At 47.1% G+C, this 17634-nt stretch overlaps 2 protein-coding genes across 2 annotated transcripts in view; one reads left to right on the top strand and one right to left on the bottom strand.

Moving 5' to 3' along the window:
• The window catches only part of LOC123762353 (uncharacterized), a 263102-nt gene that overhangs the window by 98054 nt on the left and 147414 nt on the right, over positions 1-17634 (top strand). The window lies entirely within an intron of this gene.
• On the bottom strand, positions 533-1147 carry LOC138366580 (uncharacterized). Its single transcript, XM_069327614.1, has one exon. It carries the CDS (start codon positions 1145-1147, stop codon positions 533-535), a length of 615 nt encoding a protein of 204 aa, XP_069183715.1.

The following is a 17634-nucleotide window of genomic DNA, read 5'->3' as shown; positions in this document are numbered from 1 at the left end:
GAGATATAAGCATAGCACTTATTTGACTGGGTTGAGTAAAGTCTTACAGCAAACTGGTTTGTTTGTTATGAACATTAACATAGCAGTCACTGCATTTCCCAATTACAGTCGATCTCAGGCCTCTATTTTTACTAGTCCATATTTGTACTAGCAAGTGCGCTATTATACCCGTAAAATATCTCAAGGTAGCTATTTACGGAGCTACATTTATAATCATTTAAATTTAGTTTGACTGTGACGAGTGATGACAGATGAGGACATTCGTGACAGTAAAGATGACTTTGGTTACTAAGAGGTTTACGATAGTGGACTTGGCCCTGTGTCCATTATATACCCTTTTAGTAGAGTTGTATGTTCCCTTTTACCTAGATTAAATTTACTACGTGCCTTCAACAAGCGCAGATCTTTTACCACCAATGGCAGCATTTTGATCCTGAGATATGTAGTAATTGCTTGAGGTTAGGTCTGGACGGTAGTTGGTAATTTAGTTTCTCGGAGTTGCATTCGCGAATACTTTGATGTCATAAACTTGCTACCGGTACACTGGTGTGCGGTGAGGGTACTGGTACACTGGTGAGTACTGAGGGTACCGGTACACTGGTGCGCGGTGAGGGTACTGGTACACTGGTGAGTACTGAGGGTACCGGGACACTGGTGCGCGGTGAGGGTACTGGTACACTGGTGAGTAGTGAGGGTACCGGTACACTGATGCGCGGTGAGGGTACTGGTACACTGGTGAGTAGTGAGGGTACCGGTACACTGGTGCACGGTGAGGGTACTGGTACACTGGTGAGCAGTGAGGGTACCGGTACACTGGTGCGCGGTGAGGGTACTGGTACACTGGTGAGTAGTGAGGGTACCGGTACACTGGTGCACGGTGAGGGTACTGGTACACTGGTGCGCGGTGAGGGTACTGGTACACTGGTGAGTAGTGAGGGTACCGGTACACTGATGCGCGGTGAGGGTACCGGTACACTGGTGCGCGGTGAGGGTACTGGTACACTGGTGAGTAGTGAGGGTACCGGTACACTGATGCGCGGTGAGGGTACCGGTACACTGGTGCGCGGTGAGGGTACTGGTACACTGGTGAGTAGTGAGGGTACCGGTACACTGATGCGCGGTGAGGGAACTGCAGCTTCTCCTGCATGGAGGCTCCCTGTAATCCCTTTATTAGATAATGAAAAAATGAAAAGTATTCTCTGTAATTATTGTGTCTTAACTGCTCTTTGTGATTCCTTGAGTATGTGTTGGTCCAACCTTCACATATTGGGTCCACGTGGGGCAAGACGTGCGATTGATCGATCATTTTGATCTTATTGATCATTGATCAGAGCATCCAATTGCTCTGCACTTGTTCTGCTTCTCCCTTAACTACATGGAGCTCGGTGACGTGATGGGAGAAGCTCCACACTGTCGGGTATTCACCCAGCTATTGGTTCTGGGAATCAATGTCCCCCGGGAGCCGGTCGGCCGAGCGGACAGCACACTGGACTTGTGATCCTGTGGTCCTGGGTTGAATCCCGGGCGCCGGCGAGAAACAATGGGCAGAGTTTCTTTCACCCTATGCCCCTGTTACTTAGCAGTAAAATAGGTACCTGGGTGTTAGTCAGCTGTCACGGGCTGCTTCCTGGGAGTGGTGGCCTGGTCGAGGACCGGGCCGCGGGGACACTAAACGCCCCGAAATCGTCTCAAGATAACCCCCCGCAGGCCGGATTCTTGCTACGCCTCCTGGTTACTGATTTCGTCAACCAGGCTGTTAGAGGTCGTTGGTCGCAGTATGACGTATGAATCACAGCCCTGTTGATCAGATATCTCTAGGAGGTGTTTATCAAGTTCTGTTTTGAACATCGTGAGAGGTCGGCGGTTTATGCCCCTTATCTTCAAAGGGAGAGTGCTGAAAAGTCTTGGTCCCTTGATGTTGATAGATAGATGTACTTGTTGCACCTCAGCTTTTCAACGGGACTATTTTGCACTTCCTGCCATGCCTCCTGGTCTCACGATGAGTTACATGTGCAGATTTGGAACGAGTCCTTTAATATTTTCCAAGTATAATTTATGTATTTCTCTCGCCTGCGCTTTAGAGTTCTCGCTTTTGTAATATATACAATTGTCAAGAGATTTGGGTGATCAGAACTCACTGTTATGGAGGAAGAAGCAGCAAACAGTTTATCAGAATGAGGATCGTTTCGAATTGAAACTTGAATGATCTTACCCTAATGATCTTACCTTGATAGCAGGTTTTTGTCTGTGTTGTTGCCTCTGTATTGGCTGCTAGACGGCAGTCTAGCAACCTTAGCAGACAATATATAATTGTCTTATATATATATATATATATATATATATATATATATATATATATATATATATATATATATATATATATATATATAATATATAATTTACTAGCAGACAATATATAATTGTCATAATTATACCAATTCCTTTTCTGAGTCTTTTATGGTAATGTTAAGGTTGTTGTTGTTGTTAAAGATTCGCTACCTGGAACAAAGCTCCAAGTAGCACGGGCTATGGTGAGCCCGTAGTTGTTGAATGTTAAGGGATTTTAATCAAGTAGCTGCTCCGGCGTGTTTGGTTCACACACGTAACGTTTGGATGCTTTGCCAGTCAACACTTAATGTGATAATTATATGTGCAGGTTAATGTGTGTGTGTGTATGTGTGTGTGTGTGTGTGTGTGTGTGTGTGTGTGTGTATGTGTGTGTGTGTGTGTGTGTGTGTGTGTGTGTGTGTGTGTGTGTGTGTGTGTGTGTGTGTTTTATTATTTTTCTACCACAGACGTGGCCACACATTTACAATGCTAACCAGCATATTTACATTTTCTTGTGTCCTCCGTGGACAGGGTTAGACATATAGTTAAACATATTAATATATAGTTAAGCTAAACATATAACATATAACTGTTAAACATATAATTCAGTGATTTATTGAATAGTCAACTGAAGAAAGTGATTGTAGTGCTTTTATAATGCTAATCTAACTTACATACATAAATACACAGATTTACGTCTGTCCTTTATAAACAGTGTTCGAGGTCTCTTCACATAGTGTCATTACTGTACGTTTACAAAGGTGAAATACAATTCTGACCAGTGTGTGTGTGTACATGAATAATCTAAATATTTTACACAGCTACGGTGTAAACTCTACGGAAACTGTATCCGAAAGTGAAGATGCCTAACAATATATGCAGCCCGTCCTCCAAAAATGGGGTGGTAAATGTAAGGAGGCAAATAAGTGCAATTATGTACTATTCATAGCAGTTAGTAATTGTACTTATTTTCACTCAGTATTAAATCGTACTGTCAAATATATTGTGAATATTTGAGTTTACCCCAAAAACTGAATAGAAAACCACACCCTCACCTAACCGTCTTAGTTTTTGAAGATAATAATTGTATTGCTTCTTAATTACAATTAGTACTTAACCTATAGCTATATTGATATTACAGTTTTATAAAACTAATAAAACAAAACTAAAATATATCAATAAATTGTAAAGTAACTCAGGATATTTTAAAATTTTGTATAAAATCTATATTGTTTAATAAATCTGAAAACAAAACTCCTGATATTTAAAACTTGTGTATTGCAAATCGAAGTTGAAAACGTCATCCTAAAATTCTGTGTGTCTTAACAGAAAACGAGAAAAATTAAATCGGGGGAGGGAGTTGTGTCAATGTAACAGCCCCATAAGTGCAATTATGCACTGCTTATGACAGTAAGAAAGTGTACTTATTACACTTAGTATTAAATCGTACTGTCAATTCGGAGGATGGGTTGATATATGACTGTCTCCCGTAAACCAGGAAGACGCACTTTTTAACACCCATAAAAATTTCCAGGTAGTCTCATAAACGGAGACATAAAGGGACTGTCTTGTGGATGTTTGTTGCATTCTTCCGGCGTTTGTGTCTTGTTTGCAACATAGGAAAACAAGCAGGTGGCTTGAACACATCCACAAGGGCCGTGACGAGGGTTCGAACCTACGTCCGAGAGGATCCCAGACGCTGCTTTAATCGGCTGAGCTACAAATCCCTTGTGGATTTGTTCATTTGATGCATCAGACTATTGCGATTTGTGTGTGTGTATGAAGATGGTTTGTTTATACCATCTGCAAGGTATAAAGGAGGGAGCAAGGTCGGCCGAGCGGACAGCACGCTGGACTTGTGATCCTGTGGTCCTGGGTTCGATCCCAGGCGCTGGCGAGAAACAATGGGCAGAGTTTCTTTCACCCCATGCCCCCCTGTTACCTAGCAGTAAAATAGGTACCTGGGTGTTAGTCAGCTGTCACGGGATGCTTCCTGGGGGTGGAGGCCTGGTCGAGGACCGGGCCGCGGGGACACTAAAAAGCCCCGAAATCATCTCAAGATGTGACCTCTCAAGAAGATGGTGGTAGTAGTGGTAATTCTTATTGTGGTGTTGTGGTTAAATGGTTAATTTAGTGTGTTGGATCGGCGATGACAATCACAACCTGTCCTCTCGAATAGTACATCACATTTTGACGTAAATCCCCCTAAACGGCTAAAATATGATGTACTATAAATCATAGCGGCTCGCAAAATAGACGTAATGTCCCGTTTTCTATTCGAGAGTCCTCGGTTAGGTTAGGTTCGGGCAATTTGTATGCCATTTTTGTGACTGACAACCCGAGGCGGACCGACAGACGTTTTAGCGAATCAAGTAGTTAAATGTGGCATGACGGGACCGTAGACTTTCACCAACGAACACTTTTGCGTGTAACAAGTTTGAAGTTGAATTAGATCTAGGTATCCCTATCTCTGCTGTCAAAACTGTATTGGTCCAAACATTCAGATCTGATAGGAAAGAACTTACTGACTCCCAACGACCTGAAAGTACTAGTATAAAAAGCTATGATTTGTTCAGATCTGAAACCTACATCTATGGACAGCACAAAACGTCCACTAGACTGTGCGACACAGTGGTTGCAAGGATCAGGTTGGGTTACCGTTACCTGTGGCAGGTGGCTGCAGGTGACGGGTCTCCCAATCCTGAGCACTCCAGTTGCAAACTCTGTGAGCAGGAACTACGGCATGATCTCCCGCACTACATCACTGAATGCCCAATTATTAGACCTTTCAGACCAGTTGGCATGAGGTACCTGGAGCTTTGCAATTACTTTATTCACTCTCGTATTCTTGAAGATATCCTCACAGTATACCCAAAATTTGCCAGTGCAGGCTATTAAACACATGACTCTGTATGACTAACCATCCTGCGAGATGGGGACTTGTATTACCACTGCTACCTTATTCAATCTTGTGTTGTTGATATCCTCAAAATGCATCCGGAGTCTGCCAGTGCAGACCGCTAATCACATGCCTCTGTATGACTAACCATCCTGTGTGATGGGGATTTTATAGCATCACCTAGTTAGCTTTTTTGACACACTGTACTCCACTTCATATAGTCTAGGGTAGCTGCACTAATGCAGATGTACCTAATATGTTAATAAAAAAAAAAAAAACTTTTCATCTGAAATCTTTACGTCCCAGACCTCAAACACATTGACACTCCGGGCTCACCATAGCCCGTGCTACTTGGAACTTTTTGTTCCAGATAGCGAATCTTGAACAACACCTCTCATTTAAGCTTATGAAAAATTCGAATTCATACCTCACGGCTCGAGTATTATGCCTTAATCTTAAAACCTCTCGTCATACTATGGTTTTAGTCCCTTTTTATTGCTGTCGTTTGAGGCAGGAGAATGATGTGTTAAACCGACTGGTGTAAAGCCTTTAGTCACTCGCACAATGTTGTGGTGTGTCGGGGGTTGTGTGTGTAGACGTGGCTAGGTGTTGTTGTTGTTAGTGCGTCGGGGTGGTTGTTGTGTGGTGGTGGTTGTGGTGGCGGTTGTTGTGTGATGGTTGTTGGTGGTGGTGGTTGTTGTTGGTGGTGGTTGTTGGTGGTGGTGGTTCCTGTTGTGTGGTGGTTGGTGGTGGTGGTTAGTGTTGTGTGGTGGTTGGTGGTGGTGGTTGTGGTGGTTCTTGGTGGTGGTTGGTGGTGGTGGTGGTGGTTGGTGGTGGTGATTGTTGTTGGTGGTGGTTGGTGGTGGTGGTGGTTCCTGTTGTGTGGTGGTTGGTGGTGGTGGTGGTTCCTGTTGTGTGGTGGTTGGTGGTGGTGGTTAGTGTTGTGTGGTGGTTGGTGGTGGTGGTTGTTCCTGTTGTGTGGTGGTTGGTGGTGGTGGTGGTTCCTGTTGTGTGGTGGTTGGTGGTGGTGGTGGTTCTTGGTGGTGGTTCTTGGTGGTGGTGGTTCCTGTTGTGTGGTGGTTGTTGGTGATGGTGGTTCTGTGTCGTCGCTGTTGTGTGCCATAGTTGTGCGTAGTGATTTTTATGTCGTAATATATTTTGTTGTTTTTTGTGCTTCATGAATGTTTTGTCTTTGCTATTGCATTTTGTGTGGCCTTGCTTGTTTATAAAATGACTTGTTTACAAAAGGACTTCTTTATAAAAGTCAAGCCTTTCCTCGGGCCGGGCTCGGGGAGTAGAAGAACTCCCAGAACCCCATCAAGCAGGTATATGTGGGCCTGCGGGCCGCTCCAAGCAACAGCCTGGTGGACCAAACTCTCACAAGTCAAGCCTGGCCTCGGGCCGGGCTTGGGCAGTAGAAGAACTCCCACAACCCCATCAAGCAGGACTGGCAATGTCGTGAACGGAAAAAAAAAATTCACATGGAGCCCAGATTAAAACGAACCATTCAATTGTTGCTCCCTCATTGTTTCGAGTCCATTCAACTTCCCCTTCTGTGCGAAGCTTCCTGAGGTTGAGAGAGTTAAGCATAAATAAATATTAAATTAAGCTTGTATGATATGTAGGAAGATTTTTATCTCTCAGGCCTTGGTTAAATATCTCTCTCCGATCTTGTACGTTTTGAAAGCTTAATATAATCCGGTGTTTTGTACTTGTTCATTTGTCGATTATGAGATTCTCAAGTGGGGGAAATTCCTCTCGGTTCCACGAAGATTGCACGCCACTGCAGGATTAGTGAGAGAAAAGCTGAAGTTGATGATGATATAAGAGCTAGGAGTGAGAGAGTCAGCAGTAGCAGCAGCAGCAGCTGGAGGGCCGGGAAGAACACACAGCTGCTGCAGAAGCTGGCAGCATCAATAAGCAACACATCACTTCCAGGCAAGCAAGGGTCAGCTGCATGCAAGTACCAGCATCGAAATGTAAACAAGAATAAAGAACAAAAGGAGCAGCAAACAGTATTAGGGAAACTTAGGCGGTATAGGAAGCAGGAGAAAGTCAAGTATAAGCCAGTATAAGCAACAGCAGTAGCAGCAGCAGTAACAGCAGCAGCAGCAGCAGTAACAGCAGCAGCAGCAGCAGTAACAGCAGCAGCAGCAGCAGTAACAGCAGCAGCAGCAGCAGCAGTAGTATCAATCAGCTAAAAAAAGCGAGGAGCAATACAAGGGAATACTGGCATCACCACGGATGCTGTATTCTAAGACAAGGATGCTGTATTCTAAGACAAGGATGCTGTATTCTAAGACAACCTAATAAGTACAACTCATAAACAATGATGAAGATACTCATTTGTCTGAGGTGCTCATAACATGAAATTTGAAAAAGGCTAAGGAGTTGTAAAGTATTAAGAGAATTGGGCAGATAATACAAGGAAACCACTTTACATAGGCAGCAGATGTGCCAGACATGTAAACAGTGGCCCTGGGCTTGTGTCAAGAGGACCAGACATTCAAGAGCAGGAGGAAAATAATGTGCAAGCAGTAGGGTTGTAATGGTGCTCCAGGAAGACAAACATGGTTGTAAAGGGGATCACAAGACTTGTTATTATTAGGTGCAAGACATAGAGATGAATCCAGGTAAGCTCAAGGTATTACACGTATAATATACAGGATATACAAGCCCGTGTTTATACGCGTAAGATAATTACACTGCCGGGGATGGGAAGGTGTAGTGTGCGAGGCGGTGTAAGGTATTGTCACCGGGGGTAGTAATGTAGGCCGTAAAGCGCTCCTAGCTGTAGCAGAGACGGGGCAGGTGCCAAGGGTTATGATGCTAGGTTATTAAAGGTTAACGGCTGCCCCGACACCTCTATGTCTTCCTCATGATAATAGCACGAGTTCATGAGGCACCTCCAACACTGAGCAACAATCTCTACAAAATTTATGAGTATTTTGTTTTTTTTGCATAAATGGCTTTATAAAGTATGGGTAGACTGTATGGTTTATGGGAGGAAGTGGGCCTGTCTGTGTACATGAGTGTTTGCAGGCTTGGGGCGTCTTGGTTTTAAAACTTGCTCTGTTATTCTGTTTGTAGAACATGATCCGTTAGTCTGTTTGCATCTAGATTCATAACTAATGCCGTGTTCACTGTAAAAATACTTCAAGCTTAATTCTCAGCCCCCAAAATCCTACCAGACTTCTTCCGTTTCTGTTCTCTCTCTCTCTCTCTCTCTCTCTCTCTCTCTCTCTCTCTCTCTCTCTCTCTCTCTCTCTCTCTCTCTCTCTCTCTCTCTCTCTCTCTCTCTCTCTCTCTCTCAACACTGTATGGACATGAGAGGTCTACGGCTGTTCAATATCCTACCAACAAATATAAGAAATACTGCCGGAACCAAAGAAATATGGACGTGTTCAAGGAACAATTACACCAGTTCCTGAAGGAAGTGCCGGACCAGCCGGGTGGTAGTGGATATGTGGGCCTGCGGGGCCGCTCCAAGCTACAGTTTGTTGAACCAAGTTATTACAAGTTGAGTCTGGCCCCGGGCCAGGGCTAGGAGAGTCCAAGAACTCCAGGTGTACTCTAGGTATGCTTCATGTACTCTCTCTCTCTCTCTCTCTCTCTCTCTCTCTCTCTCTCTCTCTCTCTCTCTCTCTCTCTCTCTCTCTCTCTCTCTCTCTCTCTCTCTCTCTCTCTCTCCCTCTCTCTCTCTCTCACATATACTTGTAAATATGTGTCAGAATAAAGGGTCACCTGACTGAGTTGTTCATGAATCACCTTAAACTTTATAATAAATCCTCCTTATGCCTAACTGATGGCACTTAGGGATCCACGAATGTGCTCCCAACACCCAAGGACGTGCAGGAGGACAAGCAAGGGGTGGGGGACAGTAGTAGGACGTGCAGGAGGACAAGCAAGGGGTGGAGGACAGTAGTAGGACGTGCAGGAGGACAAGCAAGGGGTGGAGGACAGTAGTAGGACGTACAGGAGGACAAGCAAGGGGTGGGGGACAGTAGTAGGACGTGCAGGAGGACAAGCAAGGGGTGGAGGACAGTAGTAGGACGTGCAGGAGGACAAGCAAGGGGTGGGGGACAGTAGTAGGACGTGCAGGACAAGCAAGGGGTGGGGGACAGTAGTAGGACGTGCAGGAGGACAAGCAAGGGGTGGGGGACAGTAGTAGGACGTGCAGGAGGACAAGCAAGGGGTGGGGGACAGTAGTAGGACGTGCAGGAGGACAAGCAAGGGGTGGGGGACAGTAGTAGGACGTGCAGGACAAGCAAGGGGTGGGGGACAGTAGTAGGACGTGCAGGAGGACAAGCAAGGGGTGGGGGACAGTAGTAGGACGTGCAGGAGGACAAGCAAGGGGTGGAGGACAGTAGTAGGACGTGCAGGATGACAAGCAAGGGATGGAGGACAGTAGTAGGACGTGCAGGAGGACAAGCAAGGGGTGGAGGACACTAGTAGGACGTGCAGGAGGACAAGCAAGGCGGGGAGGACACTAGTAGGACGTGCAGGAGGACAAGCAAGGGGTGGGGGACAGTAGTAGGACGTGTAGGAGGACAAGCAAGGGGTGGAGGACAGTAGTAGGACGTGCAGGAGGACAAGCAAGGGGTGGGGGACAGTAGTAGGACGTGCAGGAGGACAAGCAAGGAGGAAGATCAATACAAGAATGGGAAGGGAAACATTGTTACTTACGCTTGTGGCAGAGGAGTTCAGCGAATGCACGGAGCTCTTTGTTTTGGCGGCGTGAGTGTGTAAACACCCACGCAACACCCAGGCAGCCGGTCGGCCGAGCGGACAGCGCGATGGACGCGTGATCCTGTGGCCCCGGGTTCGATCCCGGGCGCCGGCGAGAAACAATGGGCAGAGTTTCTTTCACCCTATACGCCCCTGTTACCTAGCAGTAAAATAGGTACCTGGGTGTTAGTCAGCTGTCACGGGATGCTTCCTGGGGGTGGAGACCTGGTCGAGGACCGGGCCGCGGGGACGCTAAAGCCCCGAAATCATCTCAAGATAACGTGGGGGTTGCGTGGGTGTGTGAACGTGGGAATATTGATGTCTAACGACTTAACCATTAGGGCGTAATACCAAATCAAGTATAGCGCCAGCTACACAAATTATAGGATGGATTACGAGAACCTTTAAAATCCAGGGAACTCATCACATTGCGCATAGACTTGGGGAGGAGAAGAACTCCCCGAACCCCATCAACCAGGTAATCAACCAGGTATCGTTTGTGAGGGATCTAGATCCCTCAGCTAGTTTTCCTAGTTTCTAGAGCAGGCTAGACACTCTAGAAATTGAAGCTTTCAAAAATAACATATGCTTGTTGGGTGTTGAATGAAAGCTTATGTCAAGAACTATCACTTGAGAGTAGTTAGAAGTCTGTGATTGCTCTGTAGAGAGAATTACAGAGATTTTCCTGTTTCTGTGAAATAGGATGTGAGTTGAGAGTGAGTGTGAGAGGATACTTGACTAAAACCGTTAGAGGTGGGGGGGAGAGTGGGGTGAGCGCTGCCTCTTCCCCCCCCCCCCACATGGGAGACATCACGCCACTCCTTAGGCCTCCTCCTCCTTGTGACGTCACAAGACGCCGAGGGTGACGGAGAGAGGTGATTGGTTTGGGGCACGTGTGGTCCAAGCCTAGTTTTGGCGCGAAGAATTCTGATTGGGGGCGGCACGAGGGGCCTGTGCCGGCTCCAAGCTGATTGGTTTAGGCAGTGTAGGGAGTAGGTATGGGTATCTGGTACCCTTAGCCCGCGAAATCTTCAGTTTGAATTGGGCGGCCAGGGAAGGAAGAGGTGTTTGGGTGGGGCGGCACGCTTGCCGCCTCCACCCCCTGTTAATCGCTTCTGTCGTCCAAATTACTCGATTGGTGGCACTCCTGCCATCAGGGGTTGTCTCAAGGCCTAATTAAGTGAATTGGGGCCAGGGATTTACGGTAGAAACAGTAAAAAGCTAAGGGACAGTTGACTGTGTGAACGCATGAGGCAGGCTGGCAGAAGCCTCGTGGAGTATCAGATTGATCCCTCATCCCTCGGGTCTGAGCATCCTGTCTAGTGGCAATGGACAATTGATGTTGGCCAGTGTACGCGTATGTGTGATTGCAGGCCCATGTTGGACTCTGCATTCCGCCAGGCTGCGTCAGTATGGGGACGCCGCCTGGGGACGCCACCAACCATTGTCACCCCAGTGTAGAACAAAGGCATGGTTCTAGAGTGATGGGGTGGAGATTCCCCAGCCGCATGGGTACTCCTGTGGGCGGCAGCCTGCCAGCCCGCGGCCACCCGTGGCCACCCGCGCCTGCCCGCGCGCCGGCCACCCCAGGCCACCCACCCGCCTGCCCGCGAGGCGGCCACCCAGGCCACCCGCGAGCCGGCCACCCCAGGCCACCCAACCCCCCCTCTCTCAGCTCGGGAGGGGCGCTGTGGCCACCTGCCTTGGCCACATGCCTTGGCCACTTTCCCGGGACAGCCTAGGGCCACATCTTGTCGACGCATGAGGAGCAAGTCAGCTAAGTGTGTCAGCTAAAAGCTAAGTGTGGTAGTCAGTTTTGGGAATGAGGAAAAAATAAAGCAGTAGAAATGAGTACTATTACAGTGTGATGAGTACCGGTGGATGTTCCCGGTAAGAGTTATCTCAGAGCCTCGCCAGGCTAGGAAAAAAACAGCTGGGGGGCAGCTGTCAGTGGAATCCAGATGTCGGGTAGGGGCGGTCGGTACCTGGAGATAGAGATTATACACGGGACCACGCTGTATGGTAGTATGTTGGTAGACTGACTAGAGGATGTGACCAGTCAGTGTAGAGATTTACCATATAAGTGATCCAGCCTGTCGATTCTATATAATCGTTCAGGCTGGATTAATGCCATAGAGTACAGTAAAATTATAATCATTAGAGGTAGTCAGGAGTGTCAGTGAGGACCCCTGAAGTCTGTGTAATTAGTACATATTACTTGGTGATATAATTTTCAGAGAGTAGGTGAAGGCCATTTCTTGTGTTCATTTGCATGTCTATGTACTGTGATTGTGTGGTAGTCAGTAGAGGTGATTGCTGACTGATTGCCTAATGATGTCATTAGCATGTGGGGTATGCTGACGGCATCATTATGTTGCAGGTTTGTGCAGTGTTGTTATCAGTATACAATATTATTGCCCCAGGAACTGTGTTGAGGGTAAGGGACCTCTAGGATTATTCAGGGGAATTTTCAGTACTTAATGAGAGCAGGCAATTGATGGGTTAATTGCCTGGCTGAAGTATGTGTGTGTTCACAGTATTCCTTTGCAATCGGGTGCAAGTAAAAGAAGAGGAGGGGCAGTAATATTAGTATACTTGTGTGTGTTGCACAACCGTGTGTTTTATTGTGTGGGCACAGTAATTAGCGAGTTGCAGTGCTGCAACTATATGTGTGGGTAGTGCTGATATGTTGTTGCATGCCATTATAGTGTGACCTATGTAACGCTGGGGTTACTTTGTTCTTTAAGTTATGTTGAGGACTTAAGGATTCAGTGAGTTAATTAAGGGGTAATTAACTGGATAAGGGGTGCACACTTAGTATTGGGGAGTGAGTGAGGGCTGTTATAAGAGGGAACAGTGTTGAGCGAGAATGAGATACGTCTCGGGAGCAATTAATTGTCCATGTGACAGTTAATTGACCACTCTAGCTAATTATGTAATTAGCCTTCTCATCATGAATTCACGTAGTGGGAGAGGTTCTGTCAGAGTCTGTCAGTATTTGTGTTAACGTAATATGCTCGAGACTAATTACCTTTCAGGGGTATAGCATTAGTGGCTCATGTTAATTAGTGGAGTAATTAGCATTGGAGAGCTCCGGTGACTCGGTAAAGCGAGGTCATGGAGCTAGCATAAATCGTTGTATTAATCATATCCTGTCTGAGGACAGTGGATTATTGGCACATCTTGTTAATTAGGGTAATTAACTCCTTTCCCGTGAATTCACAGTGTTTGATGAGACCTGCTTAGGCAGTGCGGAGTGAGACGTATTTATGGATGGTTAATTATCGGTCCTGGTGACATTTAATTAATGGCTCAGTAATTAGTGGGTTAATTAGGGTAATTAACACTCACTAGTAATTTTTTGACACAGACTGTGGAGAAGCTACCAAGTTAGGGTAGGCTTAGTTAACGTAACTCAATGGGGATGTAATTAGTGGTCCGTTTGACCTTAATTGAGAATTACTCACTGAATACTTGCAAGGAGTCAAGTGTGTTGTAATATGTTGAGTTATTGTTAACAAGAGAGAGACAAGTGTTAAAGATTAACGTAGAGTATCATCATGTTGTTGTCTAGTGGGAGACAATTGTTTGTGATTACCGTGGTACTTTGTTGCTGACTGCTGCGATCAGTCAATTAACGTAATTAATCACTTCAGGCAATTTCTTTTGGTTGTCGTCTGGTGACGAGAGTAGAGTCATACTAGGGATCTGTGGAGCTGTGTCCCAGAATTCCCGCCTTGCCTGTCGGTGTATCGGGTTACAACAGGGCAACTTCTTAAGAGGGAGTTGCAAAGAGTGTTCACACGGGGTTGTGATAGGGGGGAGTCACTGTTAGACTTCCACCTAGTTACGTGGGTCTCTCCTGGGGGGCGGGAGGACTCCTAAGCTTGTGATTATAGTAGCTGTCAGGGAAACCGTGACACTATTGATTGCCTGCTTGTGTCTTTGTTTCAGTGGATCCTTCATTTGTTCAGTTAGTTCATGTTATCAGCCCGAAGTGTCAGCAAGATGGAGCCTGCTGTCACTTCTCGAGGGGCTGTTGAATAGCTGTGTTGCAAATGCCACTTGATGTACAATAACGTAACCATTCGCTGTGGTGTAACTTAGTCTGTGATATTTTTCTTTGATTTGCAATATTGCGTCATCAGTGGGCACACCTGTGTTCAGGTTAGTTCAGTATGCAGCCTCACAGCAAGGGTTGCTAGTTAGCTGTTTGTTATCGTGCCACTGGATGGACATTAACGTAACGTAAACTCGGTAATGTAGTAGTTAGTCTCTTGTTATTAATAAATTGTTATGTTATAGAAAACAGTCTTTGATGTCAACCCTTCAACCATATTATTCCACTATATTTCTGCATAATATCATTAAATGTTGATGTGATCTTGATAAGGCGGCTGTTCTTGGGAATTCGAATTCCAATTCATAGCGCCACTTCAAATATAAATATTTGATTGTGAGAACCCGTCGGTTACCCTTTATTAGTTTTATCGTCCTGTTTAACTAGAAGGAGCCAGCGGCCAATTGTGGACAGGTTTTCACCCTTGGTGGTGGAGGCCTGGCGGTTTGCTCCCGCTTTTCCTTTTTCTACTGGACTCATGCTTAACTGCCGTGAGCAGACTTTAAACTTGTAGTCCACCTCTTAAGGGAGGTAGGCGTAGAGAAAAATCTCACAGCTGGCGCCCAACGTGGGGCTATGCAACTTGGGTTCGAGCCCATGAAGAGTAGTCTTATTGAATTTTTATAGTAACATAAAATATCGTTGCAGAATATTGTGGAACAGTATTGTTGGAGGTATGTTTTGTGCACGGTTGTCACACGTAGGTACACACACCACACACACACAGTATGAAAGAGGTATTTCATGGTAGATATGGGGAAATCTGTCTGGCTTTTTGTGGCTGCGAGCTAGTGGACATTGACACACTCATTGGTGAGGGGTGTCAGCTCAGCAGCAGGTGTCGTGGACACACAGCCAGCGTGCAACAGTGGTTGCAAGAGTGCACTCAGGATCTGCCTGAGGTGCAAGACACCACCTACCTTAGGGTAGAAGAAGCTTCTAGAAGTGACCTCAAGTGTGAGAGGTCTTATTGGACGACACTGTAGTTGTCAAGGGTGTCATAGGAGTGTAGTTATTGTTACACAGTAGGATCTTAGTGGGAGGTCGCGCCACCAGAGTAGGATCCGAGTAGACTTCTTTAGAGGAAGTGAGTAATTCATCTGTAGTTAGACAGGTGATGGAATTTCTTGCCAGAGTGGGGACGGTACAACCCCAGGAAGAATTCATGGTAGTCACTAGAGAGGTTGAGCAGAGGCTCCCGTTTGCAGAGGTGACAGCAGGGCCGAGTTCGAGCCTGAAGGTGAGAGCGCAGCAAGTCAGTGCTGGCTCCAGTGCAGATTGCAAGGAGGCAATCTCACACAGGGAAGGGAAGCCAAACCCACCCTAGTGCACTTAACCCGGCGACAAGGTATGAAGGTAAAGATGCCTAGCTTGGCAGTTCTGAGAAAGACGATTCGATGGATGCATACATCGATCGCCTTTTGAAGAAAGGCTGCCAATGCAAGATGGCAAGGGTCATTTTGGGCTGGTGATTTTCCATGGTTCAGATCCCCAGCAGCATAATGATTTTGTTCTTTAAGGATTGCCTTGGTAAAGGGTTATAGTAGATCTGCAGAGGGAATGCTGATCACATTCCAAGTTAGGTCCAGGGGAGAACTAGACAAGAGAGTTTGACAGATGTCAAAAGTTTTGCTTGAGTCCTTGTTAGAGTAGGGGGACCTAGGAGAAGCAAGGGAGGGACCCCAGGCTCAGTAGGGGAGCATAGGTACTTGTAGAAGAGGGTTTTCTCCCAGATAGTTCAGTCGGTAGAGCAAGACCGGCTGGTGTTGGGCAGTTGGACAGTGAAAGTGATCCTGTCAACTTGTTGCTAGGTCAGGTGGAGGACTGACAGTAAGTCTTTTGTAGGCTGAGGGGAGTGTAGAAGTGCTTCACCGGTAAGGCCACACCAGTGTGTTGCTCATGTGTCCAGTATGACACAGACCGAGGATGGAAATGGGAGGTCCAGTGATGGAAATGGTTGCGAGGTGTTGAACCGGCCAGGACCAGAGCTGGAGCCGAACATGTTGCCACTCCAAGGTCGGGCAGCACCACCAGGGTGATCCGGTGGTAGTGCACAGAGACCCTCAGGCCAGGATGGATAGGAAACAGAGTTTCACACTCCACACTTGTTTAGCTAGTACACCTGTTGGGCAGGTGTGTGCAGAAAAACTAGCTGGTGTTTTGAATGTATTTTCCTTGTAGGAAAATATATTCTTTAGTGGGAGGTTGTGTGAGGGATCTAGATCCCTCAGCTAGTTTTCCTAGTTTCTAGAGCAGGCTAGACACTCTAGAAATTGAAGCTTTCAAAAATAACATATGCTTGTTGGGTGTTGAATGAAAGCTTATGTCAAGAACTATCACTTGAGAGTAGTTAGAAGTCTGTGATTGCTCTGTAGAGAGAATTACAGAGATTTTCCTGTTTCTGTGAAATAGGATGTGAGTTGAGAGTGAGTGTGAGAGGATACTTGACTAAAACCGTTAGAGGTGGGGGGGAGAGTGGGGTGAGCGCTGCCTCTTCCCCCCCCCCCCACATGGGAGACATCACGCCACTCCTTAGGCCTCCTCCTCCTTGTGACGTCACAAGACGCCGAGGGTGACGGAGAGAGGTGATTGGTTTGGGGCACGTGTGGTCCAAGCCTAGTTTTGGCGCGAAGAATTCTGATTGGGGGCGGCACGAGGGGCCTGTGCCGGCTCCAAGCTGATTGGTTTAGGCAGTGTAGGGAGTAGGTATGGGTATCTGGTACCCTTAGCCCGCGAAATCTTCAGTTTGAATTGGGCGGCCAGGGAAGGAAGAGGTGTTTGGGTGGGGCGGCACGCTTGCCGCCTCCACCCCCTGTTAATCGCTTCTGTCGTCCAAATTACTCGATTGGTGGCACTCCTGCCATCAGGGGTTGTCTCAAGGCCTAATTAAGTGAATTGGGGCCAGGGATTTACGGTAGAAACAGTAAAAAGCTAAGGGACAGTTGACTGTGTGAACGCATGAGGCAGGCTGGCAGAAGCCTCGTGGAGTATCAGATTGATCCCTCATCCCTCGGGTCTGAGCATCCTGTCTAGTGGCAATGGACAATTGATGTTGGCCAGTGTACGCGTATGTGTGATTGCAGGCCCATGTTGGACTCTGCATTCCGCCAGGCTGCGTCAGTATGGGGACGCCGCCTGGGGACGCCACCAACCATTGTCACCCCAGTGTAGAACAAAGGCATGGTTCTAGAGTGATGGGGTGGAGATTCCCCAGCCGCATGGGTACTCCTGTGGGCGGCAGCCTGCCAGCCCGCGGCCACCCGTGGCCACCCGCGCCTGCCCGCGCGCCGGCCACCCCAGGCCACCCACCCGCCTGCCCGCGAGGCGGCCACCCAGGCCACCCGCGAGCCGGCCACCCCAGGCCACCCAACCCCCCCTCTCTCAGCTCGGGAGGGGCGCTGTGGCCACCTGCCTTGGCCACATGCCTTGGCCACTTTCCCGGGACAGCCTAGGGCCACATCTTGTCGACGCATGAGGAGCAAGTCAGCTAAGTGTGTCAGCTAAAAGCTAAGTGTGGTAGTCAGTTTTGGGAATGAGGAAAAAATAAAGCAGTAGAAAT

Source organism: Procambarus clarkii, chromosome 2 (genome assembly GCF_040958095.1).
Source record: "Procambarus clarkii isolate CNS0578487 chromosome 2, FALCON_Pclarkii_2.0, whole genome shotgun sequence".
NCBI classification, from domain to species: Eukaryota; Metazoa; Arthropoda; class Malacostraca; order Decapoda; family Cambaridae; genus Procambarus; species Procambarus clarkii.
Note: the sequence above shows the minus strand (reverse complement) of the source record. Positions and strands in the feature narration are given on the sequence as shown.

Coding starts and splice junctions, on each gene's coding strand:
- LOC138366580 (XM_069327614.1), bottom strand. CDS start 1,147: ATGCAGGAGAAGCTGCAGTTCCCTCACCGCGCATCAGTGTACCGGTAC.